We start from the raw sequence: 24,232 nt of genomic DNA on the forward strand, positions 1-24,232 counted from the left end.
ATATATATATATATATATATATATATAACTACTTCTCATCTGTGCTTTGCATACTCCTGGGCCCCCTGCCACTACCCCCAAGCCGGAATGTCTTCAGGGAAGATATGCTCTTTTCTAGACATGAAGATAAAATAGGGGTAAGAAGCTAGAACTACTAGGCAGGTGTTGTGTTTTAGAGTCAGATACATAGGTGTTTGTAGATGCTTGGCCCCATTGCTTTCTTCTGTTGGTTTCCGATGTGTTTCGGCACAAAGATGAGGGGCTTGAACATGCCAGCCATCAGGAGAATGATGCAGGACAGGCAATGTGTCATTATGTTGTGCATAAGGTCACCATAAGGTCACCCTGAATGAAGTTGGCTCAATGACATCCATCCATCTAGCTATCTGTCTGTCTGTCCCTCTAGGCTCTTGACACATTGGTTTAGCGCTCACATGCTGCCTCCAGTAAAATCTTCCTAAATGCCCAGTCTTGTCATGGTCCACCCACCCGAACTGCGGTCAGTTCCAGCTCCTGGGGACTCTGTGGGAATCAGAGTAGACTCGTACTCCATTGACGTCTTCAATCCACTTCTTTCGGAAGTAGATCTCCAGGCCTTTCTTCCCAGGCATCTCTGGGCAGATCCCATCTGCCAGCCTTTGTGTTAGTAGCTGAGTGTGTTAACCATTTACATCAGCCAGGGATTCCTAACCAAACCAATTTCCATGCAGTTGATCCTGACTCGTAGTGACTCCATTTGTATCAGGACAGAGCTGATAGTGCTCTATAGGATCCCCAAGGCCTGTGATCTTCTAGAAGTAGATCGCCAGACCTTCATCTGAGGTGCTTCTGGGTGGACTTCACCTGCCACCCTTTCAGTTAGTAGTCTAGCACCTACCCGTTGATGTCACCCGGGGAGGCCCTCCGAATCTCTAGTCCATATTAAGTGGAAGTTAATGGAATGCCCTCCGGCCTCCCACCTGGTACAGGCTGAACAAACCCTTCCCTCAAATGTCTGGTCGATGCTTGCATTCCTCCCTCAGGACTCAGCTCCTGTGTTTCCAAGGCTTCCTCCAGGCCCAGACGCCTTTCACTGTAGCACCTGGTCTCTATTAGCTCATCTGACTCCCCACTACCATCGAGTGTGAATAAATGTCTTCTTCATCTTTTTGATCTTACCCTAGTGGAGGAGCAGTGGTGTAGACACCCAAAGTGCCCAATAGTAACTGTGATGAGCATTTGTGCTACGCGTTAAGGAATTCACCAACCCTGCAAGACAGAAAGGCAATTTCAGGCAGAAGGAAGAGCGACGTCAGCTCAGCAGCAGCAGGGAGTCTGTGTGGAGGGAGGGCTGAGCACCAGGGGACAGCACGAGGAGGGGCGGTGGTGTTCAGAAATGGCACTAGCACGCTCAATGGCCCGGTGGTGAAGACCTTTTGTGCTTCATCTGGGAGACGAGGGAACTTGGGGGAAATGGCCTCACAGTCTGAAAAACGAGGGCGACGACTTGGACTGCAAATCGAACGCTGTTCTCCATCCAGTGCGACTGAATTGGGTGTTTGCGACCAGAGTCTACTCCTATTGGACAAGGCTCGGGTCTGTGGACTAGGAAACACTTTGACCAAAGACTGAACAAACAGAGAAACAAAAATTTGAGAGCTCACCCCCTGTGTAATTGTCAGCCGTGTTATATCACGATCCCTCTGGGACCCAGCTAGATAGCAAGAAGTGTGGTGGCTTTGCCCCGACATTTATTTCATTATAATATTTCATCTTTTTAAAAATCATTTTATTGGGGGCTCATACAACTCTTATCACAATCCATACATACATCCATTGTATAAAGGACACCTACACATCCATTACCCTCATCACTCTCAAAACATTTGCTCTCCACATAAGCCCCTGGCATCAGCTCCTCATTTCCCCCCTCTCTCCCTGCTCCCCACTCCCTCATGAACCCTTGATAATTTATAGATTATTATTTTGTCATATATTACACTGCCTGATGCAGGAGCAGAAATCCGAATGGCCAATAAGCATATGAGAAAATGTTCCCGATCTTTAGCCATAAGAGAAATGCACATTAAAAGAACAATGAGGTACCACCTAACACCTTCAAAGATAGCCCAATTCAAAAAATCAGGAAGCAACAAGTGTTGGAGGGGCTGTGGGGAAACAGGAACTCTCATCCACTGTGGAAATCGATCTGGCCATATCTAAAACAGATGGAAATTGAGTTACCATATGACCCAGCAATCCCCCTACTGGGCATCTACCCAGAAGAGGCAAGAAACAAACCACGGTCAGATATCTGGGCTCCAATGTTCATTGCGGCACAGTTCACAATCGCAAGGAGTTGGAAGCAACCCAAATTTCCATCAACAGACGAATGGATTAAAAAACTGTGGTATATACATACAATGGAGTAGTACGCATCACTAAAAATCAGTGATGAACATATGAAGCACATCGCTGCATGGGAAGAACTGGAGGAAATCATGCTACGTGAAGTAAGCCAAGCACAAAAGGACAAGTACAACATGAGTCCGCTGAGGTAAGCTTTAAGATGCAAAAGGGATACAGGGGAAATATTTCATCTCTTTATGTCAGAGACAGAAGGGACGTTTTCTTGTAGTCGCTGTGCCATTTCCTGTCCCTCTGTTTCCTGGTCCTGGTGTGCGTCCTCGCCCTCTGTGGCCGAGGGTTTCCGGTGGCTGTGCCTGGAGCCCAGTGTGCCAGATCAAACGATTGCTTTGCCTTTGGGCCCTGTCCCACCACCTCGACCAACCAAGCAGCCCAAAGCTGCTTCCTGGGGCCTCTCCGTGTCCTGGGAAATGAATCCAGAGGGCGACAGTCTAAAGCTGCCGGGAAATTCGTTCTGGGATGTTTGCCCGCAGCCAAGGGCACTGTCTAAACAAGAACCCCAGGTGTCTGCATGAACACCAGCAGGGCCACTCCAGGCCCCCACAGCCCGTTATCAGCCTCTTTGTTCTCATCCGGAGGAGCTCGGGAGCTGAAGAGGCGAGAGGCAGGAGCAGGGAGCCAACGGCTCCACGGTTGCAGCACCACCTCCATCGCTGAAGGCCTCACCCTGGACACATCCTGAGCGTGGTAGTTAACATGTGCTGCCCGTGCTACAGCACCAACACAGGGTCCCAGTCTCCTCTGATGATCACGTTTACGCCAAAAGAGACGTTGTCTTCTTCTGTTGCCTCCATTGGGCCACATTTCCCACCTAGCAGCTCATTTCATTGACCCTTGTCTGACTTGATGTGTTTGAATTAGAGTGGAAGAGGTCGCAGTTGAAGAAGGCTGCCTGCTGCTCCCGCGACTTCTCCTCCCAACGTGCTGTTGGATTTAGCTGTGTAAACAAATGACTGCATGCTCAAGAGGTCTTGGAACACAGCTGCCTGCCCTGGAGACAGCCAGCGCTGCCCTCTTCCGCCAGGGTGACCTCTGCTTCCTGGTATCAGCAAAACAACTGAGGAGGGACCACAGGGCTTGTGTGGACTTCAGTCAGCTGCGGCTCTTCTGCTTCCTGGCCTTGGCTACAGCAGAGGGCGACTGAAGGGGATGAGGAGACCCTTTTCCTGCTTGACTGTCGTTGGCTGCTTCTCACCTCCAGCTGTAACATGTGCCCCAGTCTGCCTCTGGGCCTTTTCTTCATTGACATTGTCCTTTCATTCATTAAAGGTGCCCTTTGAGGTCCTTTCCTAACAACAGCGGTGGCTTTATGTGGTTCCCCTTCCACTGGCAGGTCTCATCTACCGACATTCTTCCCAACCATCCAGGACAGGGCTGCTTTCTCCAGATACTGAAAGCTTGTCTAAATAAACTCTATAAAGCAGTGGTTCCCAACCTGTGGGTCGTGACCCCTTTGGAGGTCGAACGACCCTTTCACAAGGGTCACCCGATTCAGAACAGTAGCAAAATTACAGTGATGAAGTAGCAACGAGAATAATCTTATGGTTGGGGGGGTCACCACCACATGAGGACCTGTATGAAAGGGTCATGGCATTAGAAAGGTTGAGAATCACTGCTCTAGAGCCTCTATAACGTGAACTTACAGGCAAATCAGACCAGATCAACTATGTCAAAACCTAGGAACTCTGCTGAGAGTTTAATTATCTTTATCTGCCTGAAGCAGAACATTGCATGTATTGTATTGACTCCACAAAGGCATTTGACTGTGTGGGTCATGACAAGTTATGGATAGCATTGCAAAGAATGAGAATTCCAGGACACTGCTTTGTGATCGTGCAGCGCTTGTACATGGATCGAGGAGGCAACTGTTCAAACAGAACAAGGGACCTCTCCACGGTCCACAACTGGAAAGGCACGTGAGGGGGTGTCTATTTTCACCTCCCTTAGTCAATCTGTATGCAGCATAAGTAGTCTGACAAGCCGGACGATATGAGGAAGAAGGTGACATTAGGATTAAAGGAGGACTCATTAACAGCCTGCAACATGCAGCTGATACAACGTCCCTTACTGAAAATGAACACCATTTAAAACATTGACTGATGAAGGTCAAAGATCACCGCCTTCACCTGAACATAATGGAAGCAAACATCCTCATAAGTGAAGCAACAACTTCATGATAACTGGTGAAAAAACCGTTTTTGGAGTTTTCAATGATTTCCTTCTACGTGGATTAGCAGAGTCCTTAGAAGCAGCAGTCAAGTCATTGAATGATGTGCTGCACTGGGCAACTCTGCTGCGAATATAAAGCAAAGATGCTGCATTGATGACGGAGGCTTGTGTGATCCAAGCCAGCCCCCTCCCAATCCCACATATGCATCCCAAAATCGGATGGTGAGAAAGGAAAACAGAAGAAGAATTGGTGCCTTCAGACTGGTGTTGGCAAAGAATATTGAATGGACCGTGGACTGCCAAAAGAACAAGTCAGTCTTAGAAAAAATACACTCAGCATTTTCTCAGAACCGAGGCTAATGAGACTTCAACTCACTTTGGACACATCATCAGTAAAACCAACCACTGGGAAAGGACACCGTAAAAGACCAACACAATTGAGGGGCTCTTGACACAGCAGACCCAAGAGAGCTGGACACAGCAGCTGCAAACACACCCACCCTCTTGGAGAAGGCCCGATGTTTCGTCGGTGACACATAAGACTGCCCTGAGTTGCAGCCAAGGTAAATAGCAAGGAACAGTGCAATCTCCCAAACACGCTCACCCATGCATGGCTCTCCTGCGAGAGTTTAACCTCAAGGAGCAGAATGAGCCCTGGTAGGGACTGAGGCCAATGGCAAGTGGTCTCCCACGAGAACTCAAGGATCCAGCACGCTTCAGACTCCAAAGGTTGACTTTTGACTCATACGGAATGGCAGTCTAAATTAGCTTTATAAGACCTTTCTCCCACGAGCGCTTATCTGACTTTCCCCTCCGGAACAATGAAGACCAGTGAGTAAGGACCAGGTCGGATGTAGGCCTTTGGCTTTGGGCCATCGCATTGTTTCAGTCAAACGAGGTGCTGTGAATCAGATGGGGACATGTTATGCTTCCAGACAGATTGTTTAATGAAAATAACTGCCTTCTTCCACTGGGAAATATTGTCCTGAATGAAAAGTAACCTGACAGGGGCTTAAAAATCACTAAATTCTAGTGGCTTTCAAAATGTTTTATGAAAGCAGTACAAATAATGGTTTTATGGAGTCTTTGTTGTTTAAGAGATAGTCTAGTGCCCAATAAAGGCACCCGGGGGTGTTGTGAGCTAGACATTGGGCCGCTAACTGCAAGGTCAGCTGTTGGAACCCAGCTCCGGCTCCAAGGGGAGCCTCCCTGCTCCTGTAAAGATGTCCAGTCTCAGAATCCTAGGGAGCAGTCTGCTCTGTCCGGCAGGGTCACTGTGAGTTGGCACTAGCTCCAGGCCAGTGGGTTTGGTTTGTTTGTTTGATAGGACATAGTAGTGGTCAAAAACCTGGACTCTGTGGTCAGACAACCTGGGCTGTAGCTGAAGAACTGAAATGTAACTTTCTTCAGCTCACTGTGCCTCATAAGCGAACTCACGCGGCTATGATGCGGATGGAATGAGTTCCTAGGAGTCAAGCCCTTCGGCCTTCTGGGGGCACAGAGTAAGCTCTTTGCAGTGAGGCATTGGGTGAGCCCCTCACAAACACGGTTTCCTGCAATCCCTAAAACATACCTATGAAGCAGGTCACAGATGTCACGGGGTAGTACAAGGGTCGTGCTGGGGGGCATTTCAGGTAGGGTTGACTCATCAACCCTAACCCTCCACCACTTTCCAAGACAGAGAAGACGGACCTGCTGGTTAAATGGGTCAGAAGACTCAGGGCATCACGGGAGGGTTTGCAATTTGTTGTTGTTTGTTTTCCCAGGAAGTATCAGGGTACCCATCTAGGGGGATTCAGCAGGAAACCTGACTGCGAGCCAGCTGCCCGATTACACAAGCCTGGATGGAGCCCACATTGTCACAGGCGTCAACGACGTCCCTGGAAGTACCAGCTGTTTATCGCAGCACAGTTTTCCCGGGAACACGCATGTTCAAAGAGACGAGCGAGCGAGCTCCAAAAGCCACACATGGGAATGTGGGTGTGTTCATTCCTTTTGTGGCGGTTTCAGTGGGGGTCCTCCCCCTCATGAATATTACTATTGTTAATTTGCACTGATTTCTCCGCTACTTTAGAGTCTCAATCCGCATTACAAAGGATTCTGCTCGAAGCACACAAAGCCATTCTTCTCACAACTTCCAGGACTTCAAATCCAGATGACATTGGCTCAGCGAACACTTACTGAGCTCCTATCAGAAGCTACCACGAACACATACCCTGATCTCAAAGAACCTAGTCCAATCAAATGACTGGTTGCACACGTCACTCTTTAACTTCTAATGGTGTACAAAGACCAGTGCAGTGCCTCCCTGGTCACATTTCAAGTGCTCACCAGCTGCATGTGACTCTTGGGTACCATACTGGTCAGAGCAGATCTAGAACCTTTATATAGTCACAGAAAGTTTTATCAGACAATGCTGCTCCAGGCCAGAGGCTTTTTTTGTTCAGGAATGTTGTGCCCTATTTTGGGGTTTAAAGAACCTTGGTGATGTTGTCCCATAAATGTTGAGCTACTAACCACCAGGTTAGCTATTCAAACTCAAACCGGTTTCTCTGGAAGAAAGACGAGGCTGTCTTCTGAAAGATGTCCAGCCCTGGGAACCCTGTTGAGCAGCAGTTCTCAACCTGGGGGTCGAACAACCCTTTCACAGGGGTCACCTGATTCATAACACTAGCAAAGTGACAGTGATGAAGTAGCGAAGAAAATAATTTTATGGTTGGTTCCACAACATGAGGAACGGTATTAAAGGGTCGGGGCATGAGGAAGGTTGAGAACCACTGCTCTAGAGGGTTATGGTCAGTCTAAAAACTCAATGGCCAAGGGTCTGTGTGGCTGTTGTTTTCATTTTGGGGGTGCAGTGTGGCTTACTTAGAGAAAGTGCTTGCTGTGTGGGACACAGCCGCATCCTTCCACTTGCGCCTCAGAGACAAGGATGCAGGTTCCGTTTCTGCTGCCGTGCTGCCAACACTGACCTTGGGCAAGGCCCCTTGCCCCTGCGATCCCAGTTTCTTCACCAGTGAAACAAGGCCATCAGACCACAAGACCTCTGAGATGCCTTCTGCCCATGGCCCTGGGACTGTGCTTAGTGGGCAGCACGTTCTCCACGTGCAGAAACCATGCCTGAGCCAAAGGAAAAGGGGAGAAGACATTTGAACTGAAAACAGGATTTTGTTCTTCATTTTAAAACTTTCTTTCAGGTTCACACCAGCAGTCGCCCTAATAATCAGCTCTCTGCATGCTGAGTTCTCAGTACACCGCACTAAGAAGATTCTGTTACTCATGTTTGTAGAATGTAAAGTTTCCTAAAGGAAACGTAAAGGTGTATATTTGTTTCCCAGTTCACAAGAAAACATCTTATTTCTTTATTTTAAAATGAAACGTGCCTATTCAATTCCTAAACACAAACAAGTACCCAAGTAAAACCCAATATTGCGAACAACCCCTCTATCGGCAGGTACCAGGATGCTGCAGCATATTCATACGATGGGATCTTAAATATAAGGCAGAATGAACTGCTGACAGGTGAACAGTAGGGCCCCATCTCAAAATCAGTATGCTAAATGAAAGGAGCCGGACGGGAAGAGTGCGTGCTTTATCATTTGTTGTTGCTGTCAGCTGCTGTTAAATCAATTCTGATTCAACCCTACGCAAAACAGAACAAATGCTGCCCATTTCTATGTATTCGATGCAGTTCCCTTGTGGTGCCTCCTTGCCTCTTCAGCAGACTGGTGACTCTCTGTCCACATGCCAAGTACAGCAGACCCAGCGCACCAACCCCTTGGCAGCTGACTGGGGTGAAAGTCCCCAGACTCGTTCCCCAACAGAAGGCCTTTGCTCCTGAGAAATATGTAAGCTTTGTCTAAGGGATGCGGACAGCCCAGTCATTAAGCACTCAACTGCTAACTGCAAGGTGGACAGTCTGAACTCAGCGGGAGACAAGCATGACCACCCCCGGCTGCTCATCGAAGTGAGACCTTTTAGGACAGAGTTGAGTTTCTGAGACTTTTAAAATCTTGACGGGAGCAGAGAGCCTCCTCTTTCTTCCTGGAGATAGCTGAAGGGTTTGAAGCACCAACCCGTTGGTTAGCTGTCAAGTACTTTAACCCTGTGCCAACGGGGCTCCCTGTAAAACACCGTCTAGCGCAGCCTACGGGGCAGTTCTGCTCTGTTAGGTCGCTGTGGGTCAAAAGTGACCAGACGGCACCCGGCTGCTAACCACAACACGGCTATCTCTACAGAGGGGACCTTTCATCCTCTGCGAGGCACTTGGATGCGTGTTCTCATCTAAGGACTGTCTCAGTGGATTCAACGGCAGCGAGGCTCTGGTGGGGGGATGGTCAGCTTAGGGACCGCCTGTTTGTACAAGATCGACGGAGGAAGCGCCCCCATTTCCACTCACTCTGTGACGTGTGACTGCCCTTCATGCTACTCCTTCAAGAAACACCAGTTCCCTTCCCTTCCAAAATAATTCTCTTCTCCTCGTGGTGTCATTTAACCGTGGCCCTCCAGGTTTTCTCATGCACCTGAGTTCCTCTTTCCCACATCGCTGGAAAGTTAGCAGTTTCCTCTGTTTTCTTTCTCTTTATCTAGAAGACTGAGAACATGACACGGGACCCGGTCCCAGGCTGGGGAGCCTGAGGAAGAGACACGTTAGTTCAGAAGGCCCTGAACTAGGCTGGCAGTACCTTGTTCCCTTCGAACACCGCTCGCTCCTCAGGAATGAGAGGCCTCTGGCCTGGGTGCGGGCCCTGACACCTCTGGAGTGAGAGTTAGCAGTGAGGTGTTTGCAGTGACGGGGCTGGCTTTGCCTGCTACTAATCAGGGTGGTGGCAGCTTGGGTCTCTGGTTAGATCCTCTACTGGGTCCTCCTTTCTCACTTCTTTACTTCTTCCGGGAACAATTCTCCTGGCATCAAATGAGTGGAGAGTTGATACTTATTCTATGGTTCCTGTTCCATGTGGGAGAGCTAGAATTCGATTCCCAGTCAGGGTACATCATATGCAGAAACCACCCATCCGTCAGGTTGCATTTTGCTATGATGCTGAACAGGTTTCAGGGAAGCTTCCAGACGAAGACAGACTAAGTAGAAAGTCCTGGGAACCTACTTGTAAAACCCAGCCACCTAAAATCCTGTGGCTCAGAACAGTCCACTCCTTGACTCACAAAGGGGTGGCACATGACCAGCAGCATTTTGTTCTGTCGTGCTGGGGGGCTGATGGGAGCCAGCACTGATCTGCATTTCAGCGACTATGTAAAAGCATTTGGTTATATGGATCATAGCAAATGACGGAAAACATTGAGGAGAATAGGAATGGCAGAACACACAATTTTGATCTTGTAGAACCTAAACATAGACCAAGCGGAAGTCGTCTGAACACAACAAGGGGATACTGCATGTTTAAAAATCAGAAAAGACGTGTGTCGGGTGATAGCCTCTCGCCATACTTATTCAATCTGTGTGCAGAGCACCTAATCAGAGACACTGGATTACCTGAAGAGGAGCATGGCATCGGGACGGGAGGAAGGCTTCTGAACTACCTGCAACACGCAGGTGACACAACCCTGCCGGCTGAAAGCGGAGCCCTTGAAGCACTTGCTGATGAAGATCGAGGACTGCCGCCTTTAGGATGGATGACGACTCAATGTGAAGAGTATCAGACTTCTCACACCTGGGCCAAGGAACAGCATCAAGCCAAATGGGAAAAGATTGAAGTTGCTAGGTATGTAAATTTTGCTTAGATCTACAATCAATGCTCATGGAAGCACCTGTCAAGAAACAAGCAACCTGCCACGTTGAACAACTCTGGTGCACAAGACCTCTGTAAAGTGTTGAAGAGCAAGGCTGTCACTCAGGACTAAGAATTGCCTATCCCAAGCCCTGGTGATTTTCACTTGCCTCAGATGCACACGAAAGTTGGACAATGGATAAGGAAGATTGTAGAAGAATTGAAGCGTTTGGATTATAGTGTCTGTAACGAAGACTGAAAGTACCAGGGACTGCCAGAAGAACCAACAAATCTGTCTTGGAAGAAGTACAGCCAGAATGCTCCTGAGAAGTGATGGCAAGACTTCATCTCATGCACTTTGGACACAGGTCGTCAGAAAAGACAAGTCCCGGGAAAAGGACAGCGTCCTTCGTAAAGTGGCAGGTCGGCCAAAAAGAGGGGAAGTCTCAAGGAAATGGACTGCCGCCGTAGCTTCAACAACACGAGGTTTCAACACCACCATTGTAAGGATGGCGCAGGCCAGGCAGTGTGCCATTCTGTAACACGTGGACCTGACACGAGGCCACCTGAGAATGACAATAATGTTTTCCCCGTGTGAGCACTGTGAGCCCCTGGGCCCAGCTTCTCCTGCTTCTCCGGTATGCAGGAGGAAGCTGGGCCCAGGGAGGGAATCCTCTCCCCAGACCCTTGTCAGTAAAATGGGCATTCCAGGTAACTCGTTGGCTCTTTGTGCGAATTTCTGTGCTCCTAAACCAAAAGCAAAGCCGCCAGACGGACTGCTGTGTGCCTAGCCTTCTCCTGTGCACCTCACCCTGCTATGCCCCCCTTCCTACAGGCACAATCTGCTCAGAAAAAAACGGGGCTTCAAAAAGTTTGTGGAAAAATAGAATTAGAAGATAGTGGAATTTCCCCCACAAATGTTGGCAGCCTTCTCATAGATGATGTTTTGTTGGCTGCTGCTGAATGGACTCCCTGGTCATGGTGAGCCCATGCACAGCAGGCCCCTGCCCCACACCTGGGCTGGGTGCCCTACTGGACCGCTGTGATTCACAGGGTTTTTAGTAGCAGCTCACCAGCACGTTCTCTCTAGTCTGTCTGAGTCTAGAAGCCCTGCTGAATCCTGTTCAGCACGTAGCAGTACACACGCCTCCGCTAAGACACAGGTGGGCGGTAGCTGGGCATGAAGTGCAATAGCCAGGAATCAAACCTGGCTCGCTCATGTGGACGGGAGATGTCTACCACTGAGCCCCACTGCCCCCTTTGCTTAGGACAGCAGTGCTCAACCTGGGGGTCGAACGACCCTTTCACAGGGGTCACCCGATTCATAACAGTAGCAAAATGACAGTGATGAAGTAGCAACGAAAATAATGTTATGGTTGGGGGGGTCACCACAACATGAGGACCTGTATGAAAGGGCCACGGCCTCAGGAAGGTTGAGAACCCCTGGATTAGGACACCCCCATCCACCTTGCATGCTTCTCTGCACATTGAAATTTCAGGGGAGCCGGCAGAACCCTACTGCCCTAGCCCCATCTCGCGAGATTCTGATTTAACTGGTTTGGGTGCAGCCTGGATATACATATTGTTGGGAAGCTCCCCCCTCGTTCTAGTGCACCAGTGGTGAAATTACCAGGAAGTTTTGAAACATTCATGGGAAAATGGAATTAAAAGAATAAAGGCATTTTCCACGGACGTTTTTTGAAGTCCCCTCCTCGTATAAGGGCCTCGTGCCCCTTACAGGTCACCAGACACTCCGGGGGCTGCTCCCTAGGCCTCAGCTAACCTTCCTCGCGTTTCTTCCTGCGCATCGTCATCCTGTGTACGGGTCTTATCCCCAGGCAGCCTCCCATGGCCCATCTAGGTAGACTTAGGCGAGTCCCTCCTCTAGGCCCCCGGAGGACTTGGGCTAGCTTCCATCAGAACCTGCTCATTCTGTATCCCAATGGCTGGTCTACTCCAATCCTCTACGTGCTGAGTTTCTTTCGGGAAGACACTGTGATCTCTCCCCCTGCCATCCCTGGAGCCCAGCAGGCTCTGGCACATTGCAGACGCTCTCGGTAAAGTGTTCAGTGCATGTATGAATCAGGACAAGGCCATCCGACCTCTGGTGAGTTATATGCAAAGAAGGAACCATCAACACAAGTGCCAGCTGGGTATTTAGGCCCGAGAGGCCGAGGGGAAAACAGGTCCAACTATAACATCATGATTTAATAATTCTCTAAGAGTGGATGACCCCTAATATTCAAATTAAAAGAAATTATTCATTTCGGTCTTCTGAGGGGGGCAGGGTAATAGGGCGGGGGTGAGGTGGGGGGTGACAGGGACATGTCTTGGGAAATTCTTCCTCTACTATTGCCTGCCGTGCAGCCATTCCTGGCCATGAGTTCTCTGACTAAATCCCTTGGACGCTCTTATCATCGTCTCCCCACTTGTTCTTCCCTCCGCTGGTCGGTCACCCACGTGCGTTTGGAGAGAGGCAGGAAGGCTCATGGCGAGGAATGTTGCTTTCGCTTTCTGACCATAAAAGCAGGGCGCACCCAGTGTGACCTCACTCCCTCACCTCCCCACCCTGGGGAGTGGGCACCCTGCGTGTTCTTGTCATCTGGGGTGTTGCACGTTTGGGCAGCCTCAGACAGCTGGCTCGCATGGCCCTCACGAAACCTGTGGGAGCCAAGAGCAAGTCAGCACTTCCAAGCCCCCTCCCACCCCCGGAATCCAGACACACCAACGCCAGACTACAGAGTGAAGCAAACCTGACGGTTCTAGGTCTTCTTGTGTGTGGACGCCTCCTTGAGGAAGCTGCCCTTGTCCTCGGCTTTGCTCTGGTGGGGTCTTTGCCGCGGGCACCCCTCAAACTCTCTCCACTTTTGTGGCTGTCTGCAGTGTTTGACCTTGGATAAGTTTGAAAGCTACGATGATGAGATGCAACTCACCCAGCGGGCCCTGTCACTGCTCGAGGAAAACCGGTTCTGGGCTGGCGTGGTGTTTCCCGACATGGACCCCTGGACCAGCACCTTACCGCCGCACGTCAAGTACAAGATCCGCATGGACATCGATGTGGTGGAGAAAACCAATAAGCTCAAAGACAGGTGACGGCCCGGGTACCCTCAGAAGGTGGTAGCTGGTCCTAGGGTATGACTCCAGGAGAAGGGGGCCCTTCTGGGCTCAGGCCACCCATCTCCTCCTCCCAGTGGCAGGAAGCTTCCTTGCAAAAGCATAGAAACCTTTTGGGATCAAAGCACTAAGCTAACTGAGTGGAGCTGTTAGTACCACAAGGGGAATCGGCTACCCCGTCTTTATGTCCCTCCAGTCGGCTTGTCCCTGTCTGGCCTTTGGGTAATTTGTTGATAGAATCTCAAGATATTGGACTGGCTTCCCATAGAAACAGAGTTTCTCCCAAGTTGGTGGGACTGGCATTTGGTTTCCCCTGAGGAGGAGGGCCCCTGGCAGGGCCGGTTTGATTGGTGTTTGGAACTCAGCAGCCCCGCCCTGGGAGAAAGAAGTGGCTGGTTGCTTCGATTGCTGTGACCATTGCAGCCTTAGAGACCCTGTGGGGCACTTCCACTCTGCGTGTAGAATCACTGCAAGTCAGCATCCACTGCACTGGAGCAGGCTTACGGGTTGCTTGCTGCTGTTCTGTTGACAAGCGAGGCCATCGAGGCTGGGCTCAGTCTGTAGAGATCAACACAAGTTAAATCAGAAGAAGTTAGCATGTATTGTAAAGCTCAAAGTAGAGCCCATGCGGGAAAGCAATTCCAGAATGTCATTGTGCCCAGTATTCCTGACTGAGACTTAGTCTCTGACTTCGAGCGTGGAAGTGGGTAGTTTGGGAGGTTTCAGCCGAAGGTTTCAGGCGAACCGCTTCCTCGTGTGCTGTGCCCACCCTCTGGTTGCCTCGCAGGTACTGGGATTCGGGCCCCAGAGCGGACCCCGTGGAAGACTTCCGTTATGTCTGGGGAGGGTTTGCCTATCTGCAGGACATGATCGAACGTGGGATCACCAGGAGTCAGACCCGGGCTGCGGTTCCAGTTGGCATCTATCTCCAGCAGATGCCTTACCCCTGCTTCGTGGACGACGTGTGAGTCCTGGCCCTGGCAGGCCTCTCGACTCCTGGGGCTGGATCAGGCTGGGGCGCCCTCGGGGCTGGAGTGTCTTTGGAGAGAACCCAGAGACTGAGGTCCCTCTGGGGAGGGAGGGGCTCTGAATGAAGAGCCTACTGCCAGGCTCAAGGCAGGAGCAGGTGCGCAAGCGAAGTGGCAGGGAGCAAGAAAGAAGTTGGCAGTGTGGGTGGAAGGGAAGGTGAAAATGGATGCCAGGGAAGCAAGGCGAGGGGAGGGGAGGGGAGGGGAGGGGAGGGGAGGAAACAAAAGCTTTTTTTTTTTTTTCAGCTCCCACTACGTAGTGTGTTTGGTATGTGGAGGAAAGGTTTGGGTCAGAGTGTTTGCCCGGTGATTGCCAAATCAGCAAATGTGGACTCTGCATGGCCAGTAGGTCCGGTTCCCAGGAGCCTCGAAGTAGCACAGCGACTTTTTTAATTAACATGCCCATGATGTCTGCTTCATGGAAAAGGAGGATGCGCTCTGGTCCCTGGGCTGAGGAAGTGCCCTGAGCTGTTTTGCTGAGCACTGTTTGCGGGGTGCTGGAGAGAGGTGCAGAGAAGAGGAAGGGGCTGGGAACACGCATCCACCTGGCAGATGGGCTCAGGAAAGTTCCCCCAGGCCAGCAGCAGAGGCCAAGAGTTGCCTCAGGGACTCCGCTTCTGGACGGAAACTGGCTGGGTCCCCATAGGGTACCGGTGTGTCCGCAGAGGCTGGGGAAGGAGAGGAGGGAGTCACCCAGCTAGCTGGTGAGGCAGCGAAACAAAACCCAATACAGGCCCAGGCATCCTTTTCTCCCCACCTAGTCCGGTCCCTTCTCCAAGTTCAGTTCTGTAGAAGACCACCTAGAAAACCACTCAAGGCGCCCACTACATTCTGAGTCAGGTTGGGTTTGGGCACCCGGCAGAGAGGAGTGGTGGAAACCAGGCAAAACCCCAGTTCCACTTTTAGGGGTGGGAAGGGAGTGACTGGGCCATTCAGTGTCGGGGAGCTCTCTGGTGGCCGGCCTCAGAAGTGCAAACTTGATGAACTGCCCACTCCTAGGGCCGTTTTGAGCGAACCCCTCCCACACTGGCATTAGGCCGTTGGGGCCCCCTAACCGCTACTAGTAGGAGCCCTGGTGGTGTCGTGGGCTTCACACGGACCTGCTAACCACGAGGTCCTCGCTGGGAACCCAGCAGCCCCTCTGCCGGAGAAAGAGGAGGCTGCGTGCGCCTTGCTGGAAACCTCAAAGGGCAATTCCACCCTGCTCAAGGGTCGCCAGATGTCTGAATCAACTCCGTGGCAGTGGTTTGTGCATTTTTAACCCAGAGATAACTACCCCAGAGATTTAACTAGCACGTATAAAGTTCCTCACAAAGTAATTCCAGACAATCAGACCCACCTTGGTTCCTGGAATCCACATCCACGAGTCTACGCTGTTTGCACGTGGCTGGCAGAGACAGCTGGCGTGTAGAACAGAATCGCTGGTGGGTTTATTTATGGGACCAGTGTCTTTTAGAATTGCCACACTGATTAATGACCCTTTGCCTCTTCCTGCCAAGCATGGGCTTAAACCATCCATCAGGCTGACGTGCCAACCCGGCTGAAACCCTGATGGGGACGAGCAATTATTCATCTCCACTCTGCCAGGTTCTCGTCTATATAATTCACCCTCTCAGCTCTTTCCTCTGAGGCCATACAGGGAACGTCTATGAACTTGTCTATAAAACCCAAACCGCACTCACTGCCATCAGTCAGTGCTGACTCATCGCAGCCCCCTGTGGTTTCTGAGAGGAACCATTAATGGCGGGAGCAGGCCCGGGCTGTCTCCTGGGGAGCTGCTGGTGGCTTCAAACTGCTGACCATGCGGCTCGCAGCTTAACACGTAGTCAGTGTACCACCAGCGCTCCTACACAACACGTATAGTATGATTTTATTCAAGCATGTTATTTATTTATTCATCTGAGCTACCATTGTGCTCTAAAGAAAAAGAAATGCTTTGGGGCCAAAAGACAGTGTGTGAAACCAGCCAAGGCCACACTGAATGCTAATAGAGATGTTTCTGCTTCTCCGGGCTTGGTTCTCCACACAATCATTCAAGAACAGTGGGCTCTGCCTTCGCTAGGTACAGGGCACGCTACGATGCTGAGTCTCTCCTCTTGCTTCAGCTTTATGATCATCCTGAACCGCTGTTTCCCGATCTTCATGGTGCTGGCCTGGATCTACTCGGTCTCTATGACCGTAAAGAGCATCGTGTTAGAGAAGGAGTTGAGGCTGAAGGAGACTCTGAAACATCAAGGTGTTTCGAATGCCGCCATCTGGTGTACATGGTTCCTGGACAGCTTCTCCGTCATGTCGATGAGCATCTTCCTCCTGACCGTGTTCATTATGGTAAGTCAGACGGATGCAGAAAACTGGAACAACCTTGCCTACTTTGGTCCTCCCTATGCTTGCTCCTGTTAGTGAACTCCTGCCCACATTAGTCGTCTGGCTGCCAATGAGAGCCTGACATTTTAGCTGCCTCGTTCTTTTGACCAGAGGGAAGACCCTCAGAGAGACAAAGACTTCGCAAGGAATCACTGTGTCGTGGCATCCTTCCACAGCATGCCCAGGCAGCAACTTGGTCTGCATAGATTACCCAGTTCCATTCCCGGGGTTCTCTCGAGAGACTGCTGTCAGCAGAGCCCAGAGTCACTTGACTATGTTCAGTGGGGTCTCTCTTTGCAAACACACAAGAAACGAGTGTGTGGAGGGTTTTCTCATGATTACTCGCCCAACTTCTGGCTGACGTTGGAATGTGGCGAGCCTGTGCAGTGATATCATAGTCATGGCAAACCATTCACAACTTCCCATAAGAATGTGCTCCTGCCTGCAGAATCTCCAAGGTCTTTCTCTTTTAAAGAGTGGAATTTGGAGCCCATCCCTCTCTATGATAGGAGTTTTTAAAGCTGTAGACAGCTTGCATGGATCCACGTTCTGCAAATGTATACCTCTCTTGTAAGCGCGAATGGAAAATAAGACTTTTTCCCCACAAATATACTCTAATCCCTAATTTTTAGTTCTTCCACAATACAGTGATTTATTGTAATTGTTGTATGACAAGAGCATAGATATTTTTAAGTATTTTCTTTGATGGAATTTATAAGCTTCTATCATGGTCATTATCAAGCTTTCTTCCTCTTCCTCTTCTTCCCCCTCTCCTCCTCCTCCTTGCCATCATCATACAAGGGGCCTTCAAAAAGTTTGTGGGAAAAATAGAACTAAAAGCTAAAAATATTAAATATTAACTTCAGTTCTTAACATAAGCTCCATCAAGTCACTGTCACTTCTGTAAGCAACAACCTCAGCCACTTAGATCCTCTCTTAGGAACTGAGAATTGAACCATATTAACTCAGTCCTTTTCACATTATTAACTGAAGAACAATGGGCACCTTTTAAAGTTCCCCCCCTAAGATTAGGAAACAAATTCAAAAAGAAGTAAGAAGGAACCAAAGCAGGACTGTAAGTGGATGCCAAGTGATTTTTCATTGAAACTCCTAAAATTTGAGATATATATATATATTTTGATGAGAGGACTGAGAGGGAGCATTGTGTTGATGGAGAAGGGCTCTGTGGTGAAGGTTTCCCAACGGTTGTTCTGTTACATGCAGCTTTGGCTGACTTTCTCAAAACACTCTCATAATAAGCAGATGTCATCATTCTCTGGCCTTCCAGAAAACCCATAAGCAAAATGCCTTGAACAGCCCAAAGGAACTCTAACCATGACCTTTGCACTTGACTAGTCCACTTTTGCTTTGACTGGACCACTGCTGCCTCTTGGTAGCCATTGCTTTGCTTATGTTTTGTCTTTAGGATAGTACCGGTAAAGCCAAGACTCATCTCCTGTTACAGTTCTTCCAATCAATGCTTCAGGATTTTGGTCCCACTTGCCTAAAATGTCCATCAAAAGCTCTGCTCTTGCCTACAGTTGATCTGGGTGCAACAATTGTGGCCTCCCCTGAGCAGAAAGCTAACTTAAAGTTTTCAGTCAGAATGGTGGAAGCTGAACTAACGGGGATGTCTCTGGTGTTGACTGTCATTTCTGCATCTTATCATCGGCCCTCTTCAATGGGTCCCACAGACGGCTTCTTGGTCTCCTTGGAAATGGGTGTAGATGATCTGCTGCTGCGGGCTGTATCTGCAGCATCTCATCCCTTCTTAAAATAAGCTATCGATTTGTCACCTGCCGATTTCTTGGGGGCACTGTCTCCACAGATGCTTCATCGGGGCACATCCGTTCTTCTACCCAAGCTGCAGGACAACCTTGATGTTCACGCCTGCTCCAGTTTGGGCAGAATTAGGGTCGCTCCGAGGAGTGCTTTTTTGCAAATTGAAGTCTTATCCTTCTTAGTGCCTCAAAGTAGGTCTCGTGCAGACATGTTACAACAACTAAATATGAATTTAGGTTGATGAAAAAAGGAGTTTTTGAAATCCATGCAGAACTTTTCGTAATAGGCATTTCCCATGAACTTTTTGAAGAACCACCCCCCCCACAACTCGCCCCCTGTTAAGTACTCCATAATGTGTAATATGTATGATGATCCATAGAACTCTGGCAAAGTGTCTCCCATTCAATGCTGGACCATACCTGTTGTTGACCAAGCCCATGAATGTTCCAGTATATACCTTGTCCTACCAACACCTAGCCAGTTAAACAAAATCCTATCTCTTTGCAGTTAAATGTACCAAGTCTGGGTGGCACTACAATCCGGTGAGTGTTAGCCTTAGCCAAACCCTGTGCTAGAGCCCTTTCACAGTCAACGCTGAGGCAAAGGTCATTGTGTTCAAGCAATATAATCCATCTGAATGTGGTTTTGAGTTTGCAAGTGATGCCAGAGCTCTACAGAGATGAGGGGAGAAGTTTCTCGTCTTCCTCTGGCCGGTCCCCCTGCTCTTGCCCATGCTTTGGCCTGTTCTTTGCGGGGACAGCCCGTGGTCTCAGAATTAAAGAAAGTAGAACTACATAACCGTATGACTTGCAATGGTCATGAGACTGCCTGCCTGGCCGTTGAGCTCTACCTGCCAGAGGCGATTAGGACTTCAAAGCTTTTAGGACGTGAGACCGAAAGCTTCCGGCACACAGGGTGTCTCCTTGTAGGAAGGGTTGCATTGTCCCAGTAAGCACGGAATCATGGTCTCCACACCAAAATAGGGTTTTCCTTTGAATGGCTCTCCCGTCTGTCTTTCCCTGTGCCTTCTCCCCACCACCAGTGGGCAGGAAAGCAGCTGGAGGCAGGGACAATGGGAAAGTGCCATTGCCCTGTCAGCGACCGAAACAACAAAGGAAGGTGGTCGCTGTAGGATCCAGCACACGGCACACACCTGTGCCTTCAGTCAGTTAGAACCAGACAGCCTAGAGGTCGCTGGTTTGAACCCACTCGCTGCCCCAGGGTGAAAGATGGGTCTGTCTTCTGCAGATATCTATGCCGTTGGAAGCCCTGTGGGGCGTTCTGCTCTGTCCTCCAGGCTTGCTGTGAGCCAGCATCGACTCCATGCTTCAAAGGCCTCGGTCCTTGCTCAGAGCGGAAACGGGGCTTAGAAGTGGATTTTAATCTTCTGAGAAGAGCAACAACCATCTTGATGTTCTTCCAGCCAAAAGCCACGTGTTCAGTCATGGGCTTGCTTGGGTTGGTGATGAAGGGAAGGGGTGGGCTTTCCAGGGGGCTGTTGGGAACGCTAACACACAGAGGCAAGAGCTCCGAGCCCTCATCTTGCCTTTTGTTTAGAATTCCTCACAGACATTCTAGCTAAGCATGCCGTCGTCCTGCCCCTTTGTCATTTGCTTTATCCTCGTTTTCCACCTCTCAGTGCCGGGCAGGCATTAAAGTCGAAAAGAGAAATGGTGGCATAGCAGAGAAGTAACACGTTTGTTCAGCTCCCCTCTCACATGCCATGAAGGGCATTGTGAACTGATCTCCCCGTCGACTGAGAAGAACCCAGTACTTCAGGGAATTATATATGGTTATTATATATACCAATTCAGCACTCACTCAAGAGATGGGCATATGTGCGCTTCTAAATTCAGGATGATCCATATGTAATCATAGATGTTCAGGGTGACTGCACAGCTGTAATCATCTACATGTATGCAAGGGTGAAAATCCAGAAAGCCTAATAAATGTGAACACACGTCTTCATTTATCTTACGGGGTCACTGGGAAGCGGCCCTCCTATGGAAAGTTGCTAGTTTGGTCCTGATTTCTACTAAACCAAAGTGACTGGCACACTCGTTAATGTGGAAGACAGTGAGTTCTTGCCACAGGCTTTAAAATCTATAGTTGTATGATGAACATGAATTGGAAGGACCGATCCGTTTCCAAGAGAGTTAAATTAATCACTGATTTTTGTGTGTGTGGTAATCTCAGATTACAAATGCAAATGATCAGATCAGCAGGCCAGGCTCCAGACAAAATATTAAAGTTTGTTTTGAGTGGTCTCTCATCACCGTTAGTTCCCCATCTACTTAGTACACTCAGGGCTCTGTTGAGGCGCCATGACCCCCAGCTCAGCCTTCCTCTCTGCTCTAGTCGTAAGTATACAGTATCCCCTCCCCTGTCAAGGCTCGGGTTACTGAACACGGAATAGATAGAAACTCGTGTGGTTGGAGGCTGCCAAGTTGATTTCAATTGATAGCAACCCCATGTGACAGAGTGGAACTGTCCCCTCGGGTGTCTAGGGCTGCCCCCTTTCTGATCACCAGAACCACTGGGTAGGTCTGAACTTCCGACCTTGCTGTTAGCACCTTCATACTTCACCATCGCCCCACCAGGGCGCCTCTGATGACTGATAGCCTACACCCTGACCCATCAGGAAACGGCCTCTGTAGGAAAAACCCATTCAAAGCATCGAGTGTCTCCATGGGGACATGGGGACCTGAACAACAGGCTGGTGGAAGAGCTCCTATGCCAGAGGGCTTCTTGGGACCTTGGGATCCCTGCACAGAGATCCCCCCCTGAGTGTGAAACTGCCCCCAGACGTTGGGAGGGGATAGTGACCTGTGGCCTCTGGTTTCAGCATGGAAGAATCCTCCATTACAGCAACCCGTGCATCGTCTTCCTGTTCCTGCTGGCCTTCTCCACGGCCACCATCACGCAGTGCTTCCTGCTCAGCACCTTCTTCTGCAGGGCCAGCCTGGCAGCGGCGTGCAGCGGCGTCCTCTATTTCACCCTCTACCTGCCGCACATCCTCTGCTTTGCCTGGCAGGACCAGATGACGGCCGAGCTGAAGACGGCTATGGTGAGGGGCTGTGCTGGCATCCCCTGGAGGGTCCGTAGCCCATCCTGGACTGCTCACCTTTTGAGGAGATGTCAGGGGAGTGAGGCTTACAAGGCTCAGGGGCAGAAAGTGGGGGAAGACTTCACCCAGAGCAACTTTAACCATTACCCCTCACCCAGCCCGCCCGATGAACCTGCCCTGGGAAGGAATGGACCCTGCAGTTCCCCTCACAGGTCCCGTGCTTCTCCCCAAGAGGCCCGGCCATGGGACGGGCCACACCAGCTCTTTTCCCCAGTGCGTGCCAAGATTCAGGTGGTTCTCTCCAGAAAGAGGTTTCTATGAATTGAGTTTTGAGTTTTGTCCAAAATAACTTGAACTGGGGTCATTCTACAAGTGTCTTTCAAATGCTCTACTGGCACAGGCAGAAAGGGACGGAGAGATGAGCCCATCCGTCTAGGACCAAAGCACAGCCAGGAGAGAGCTCCAGAGTGGAGAGCTCTGAATCCACTGGATCCCTGGCCTAACAGCACTGCCTTGGGGGTAATGGTTTTCCTTTAAGCCATATCTACCCCCTCATTGGCACGCACTAAGCAGCCTGGGCCTTGAAACCAACCCAAAGCATACCAGGTGCCATCCTAGCCATCCTGACGCTGGCAGCCCCGAGGTCAGAATAGAACTGTGCTCCAGGCTTTTCAATGACTGGTTTTCCACCCCGCCACTCCCCTGGGCCAGACCCTTCTTGGGTCTCAAGAATCGACCTCTCCACCGGCCGCAGCTCAATGGAGTCCAGGAAGGATTGCCACCTGCCTGCGGGCTGGGGAAAGTTCTCGATCCACCTTGTTCTCACAACTCAAACTTTATTTGTTCAGCTCCAGAGTTGCCGATGAACTTTCATGTCGTATGTTAACTAAGCAAGTCACTGCTGTCATTTATAGCACCCCATTTTCTACAACACGCACAATAGCCTTGTTAACAAGAAATGCCGCGACTCAACCTGTGGCCAGAGCTGGGTGACTGAGCAGTGTTGGAAACCACTGAGCAGAACGCTGGCAGCTCCTTCGGGGCCCCAGCTAGCTCGGTGGGCGTGTGGGCCTACCAGCAGCCACCGTGTGGCTCTGAGTTGATCTGAGGTCTTGACATGGGTTTTCCAGAACATATAGCTAGACAACCCCTTCCTACTGCAAAGAGGTGCCTGTGAATCCCATCCTGAGTCCCCCACATGACAGCGAGCAAAGGCGATTCAAATCGTGAATCCCTCTCACGTGCTTTCTGCCCAGTTGGAAGCCACCCAGGGAGACTTCGCTGGGCTGGGAGCTTCCTTTTCCGATGTCTTTCTGCACTCCGTCTATTCCATTGACGTGTTTTCTGTACAAAGAATAAAAGAAGATTCTTTTATTCCTGGCTCCAACACTGGAGGCAAGGTGGTGGTCAGTGTACAGAGACGCTCTTCCAGACTCTCTGATGGACATCAAGGCTCAAGCGCCCATCTCTTGCCCAGGCCCTAGCCTGCCCTAGGAGACGGTTGGCCTTGTATTCCTTTCCGATGGGATTTTCCCTAAGCATTTCATGTTAGCATCCTTGGTCTGCCAAGCACCGTGTGAGCTGAAGAAAGAGACAAGGAGAAATAGAAAGGAGAAAGGAAGGCTGGGGGAGAGAGGGAAGCAGGAAAGGAGAGGCATGAGGTCCCTTGGTCTTTGGGTATGTTCTATGATCTGGCCTGTCTTTGTCTTCCTGTGTCACTACAACTCGTCTGTGCTCCATGAACAGGTAAGAGGTGGCCCAGGGGGTATAGGGCAGGGTCTTTGAGGCCCAAGAGACATTTTCCTCCTTTGGGAAGACTGTCTTTACTATCTCAGAGGGGCTTACACACAGAGACCACATGGTCCTTCCTTTCCCTCTCTCCCTACCCTATGGGTTTCTGTGGGCTGCTGTGTTGGGTGAAAGAACGTCTGCTCCTCTCCTGGGTCCTTGTGCCCAACTGCAGAGCCTGCTGTCTCCTGTGGCGTTTGGATTTGGCACGGAGTACCTGGTTCGTTTTGAAGAGCAAGGCCTGGGGCTGCAGTGGAGCAACATCGGCAGCAGTCCTCTGGAGGGGGACGAGTTCAGTTTCCTGCTGTCCGTGAAGATGCTGCTCTTCGATGCTGCTCTGTATGGCTTGTTTGCCTGGTACCTTGACCAGGTGTTTCCAGGTAAGGGCTCCTCTCCACAGACTTAAAGCAATTAGGTTCCTCAGGTTCTGAAACCCGTTGTCCTCGAGTTGACGCTGACTCATACTTCTAGCCCTCTCTCATTCCATCTGCTTTAAATTCCATTACTTCCAGGCTCTTTGAATTTGTGCTCTCAGAACCAGCATTGGAAAGCTTAAAGGGAAATCCATCAGCCAATCTCGTTGGCTCTCCTTTAAAGTCACACCCAGGATTTGGTCCCTCATCACTACTTCCACCACTACCTTCACCGTCCAAGACTCCCACTTCCACCTACATTCCCCACCCACCCCACCCAGTGGGTTCTCCACACTGTGCTCAGAGAGCTCCTTTAAGAATCCATATCCTTTACATGGAACTGTGTGTGACCTCCTCCCTGGGGGACAGACAACC

At 50.2% G+C, this 24,232-nt stretch overlaps 1 protein-coding gene across 1 annotated transcript in view; it reads left to right on the top strand.

The window, feature by feature from the left end:
* The window catches only part of ABCA4 (ATP binding cassette subfamily A member 4), a 139,349-nt gene that overhangs the window by 27,302 nt on the left and 87,815 nt on the right, over window positions 1-24,232 (top strand). Inside the window, exons 7-11 of the mRNA XM_045292037.1 lie at window positions 13,185-13,390; window positions 14,203-14,379; window positions 16,549-16,771; window positions 21,435-21,656; window positions 23,620-23,824. Of these exons, the coding sequence (XP_045147972.1) occupies window positions 13,185-13,390; window positions 14,203-14,379; window positions 16,549-16,771; window positions 21,435-21,656; window positions 23,620-23,824 (1,033 nt within the window). The remainder of the gene's footprint in view (window positions 1-13,184; window positions 13,391-14,202; window positions 14,380-16,548; window positions 16,772-21,434; window positions 21,657-23,619; window positions 23,825-24,232) is intronic.

The sequence above is a fragment of the Echinops telfairi genome, unplaced genomic scaffold, assembly GCF_000313985.2.
Source record: "Echinops telfairi isolate 266 unplaced genomic scaffold, ASM31398v2 ScPeMD7_443;HRSCAF=831, whole genome shotgun sequence".
Classification (NCBI taxonomy): domain Eukaryota; kingdom Metazoa; phylum Chordata; class Mammalia; order Afrosoricida; family Tenrecidae; genus Echinops; species Echinops telfairi.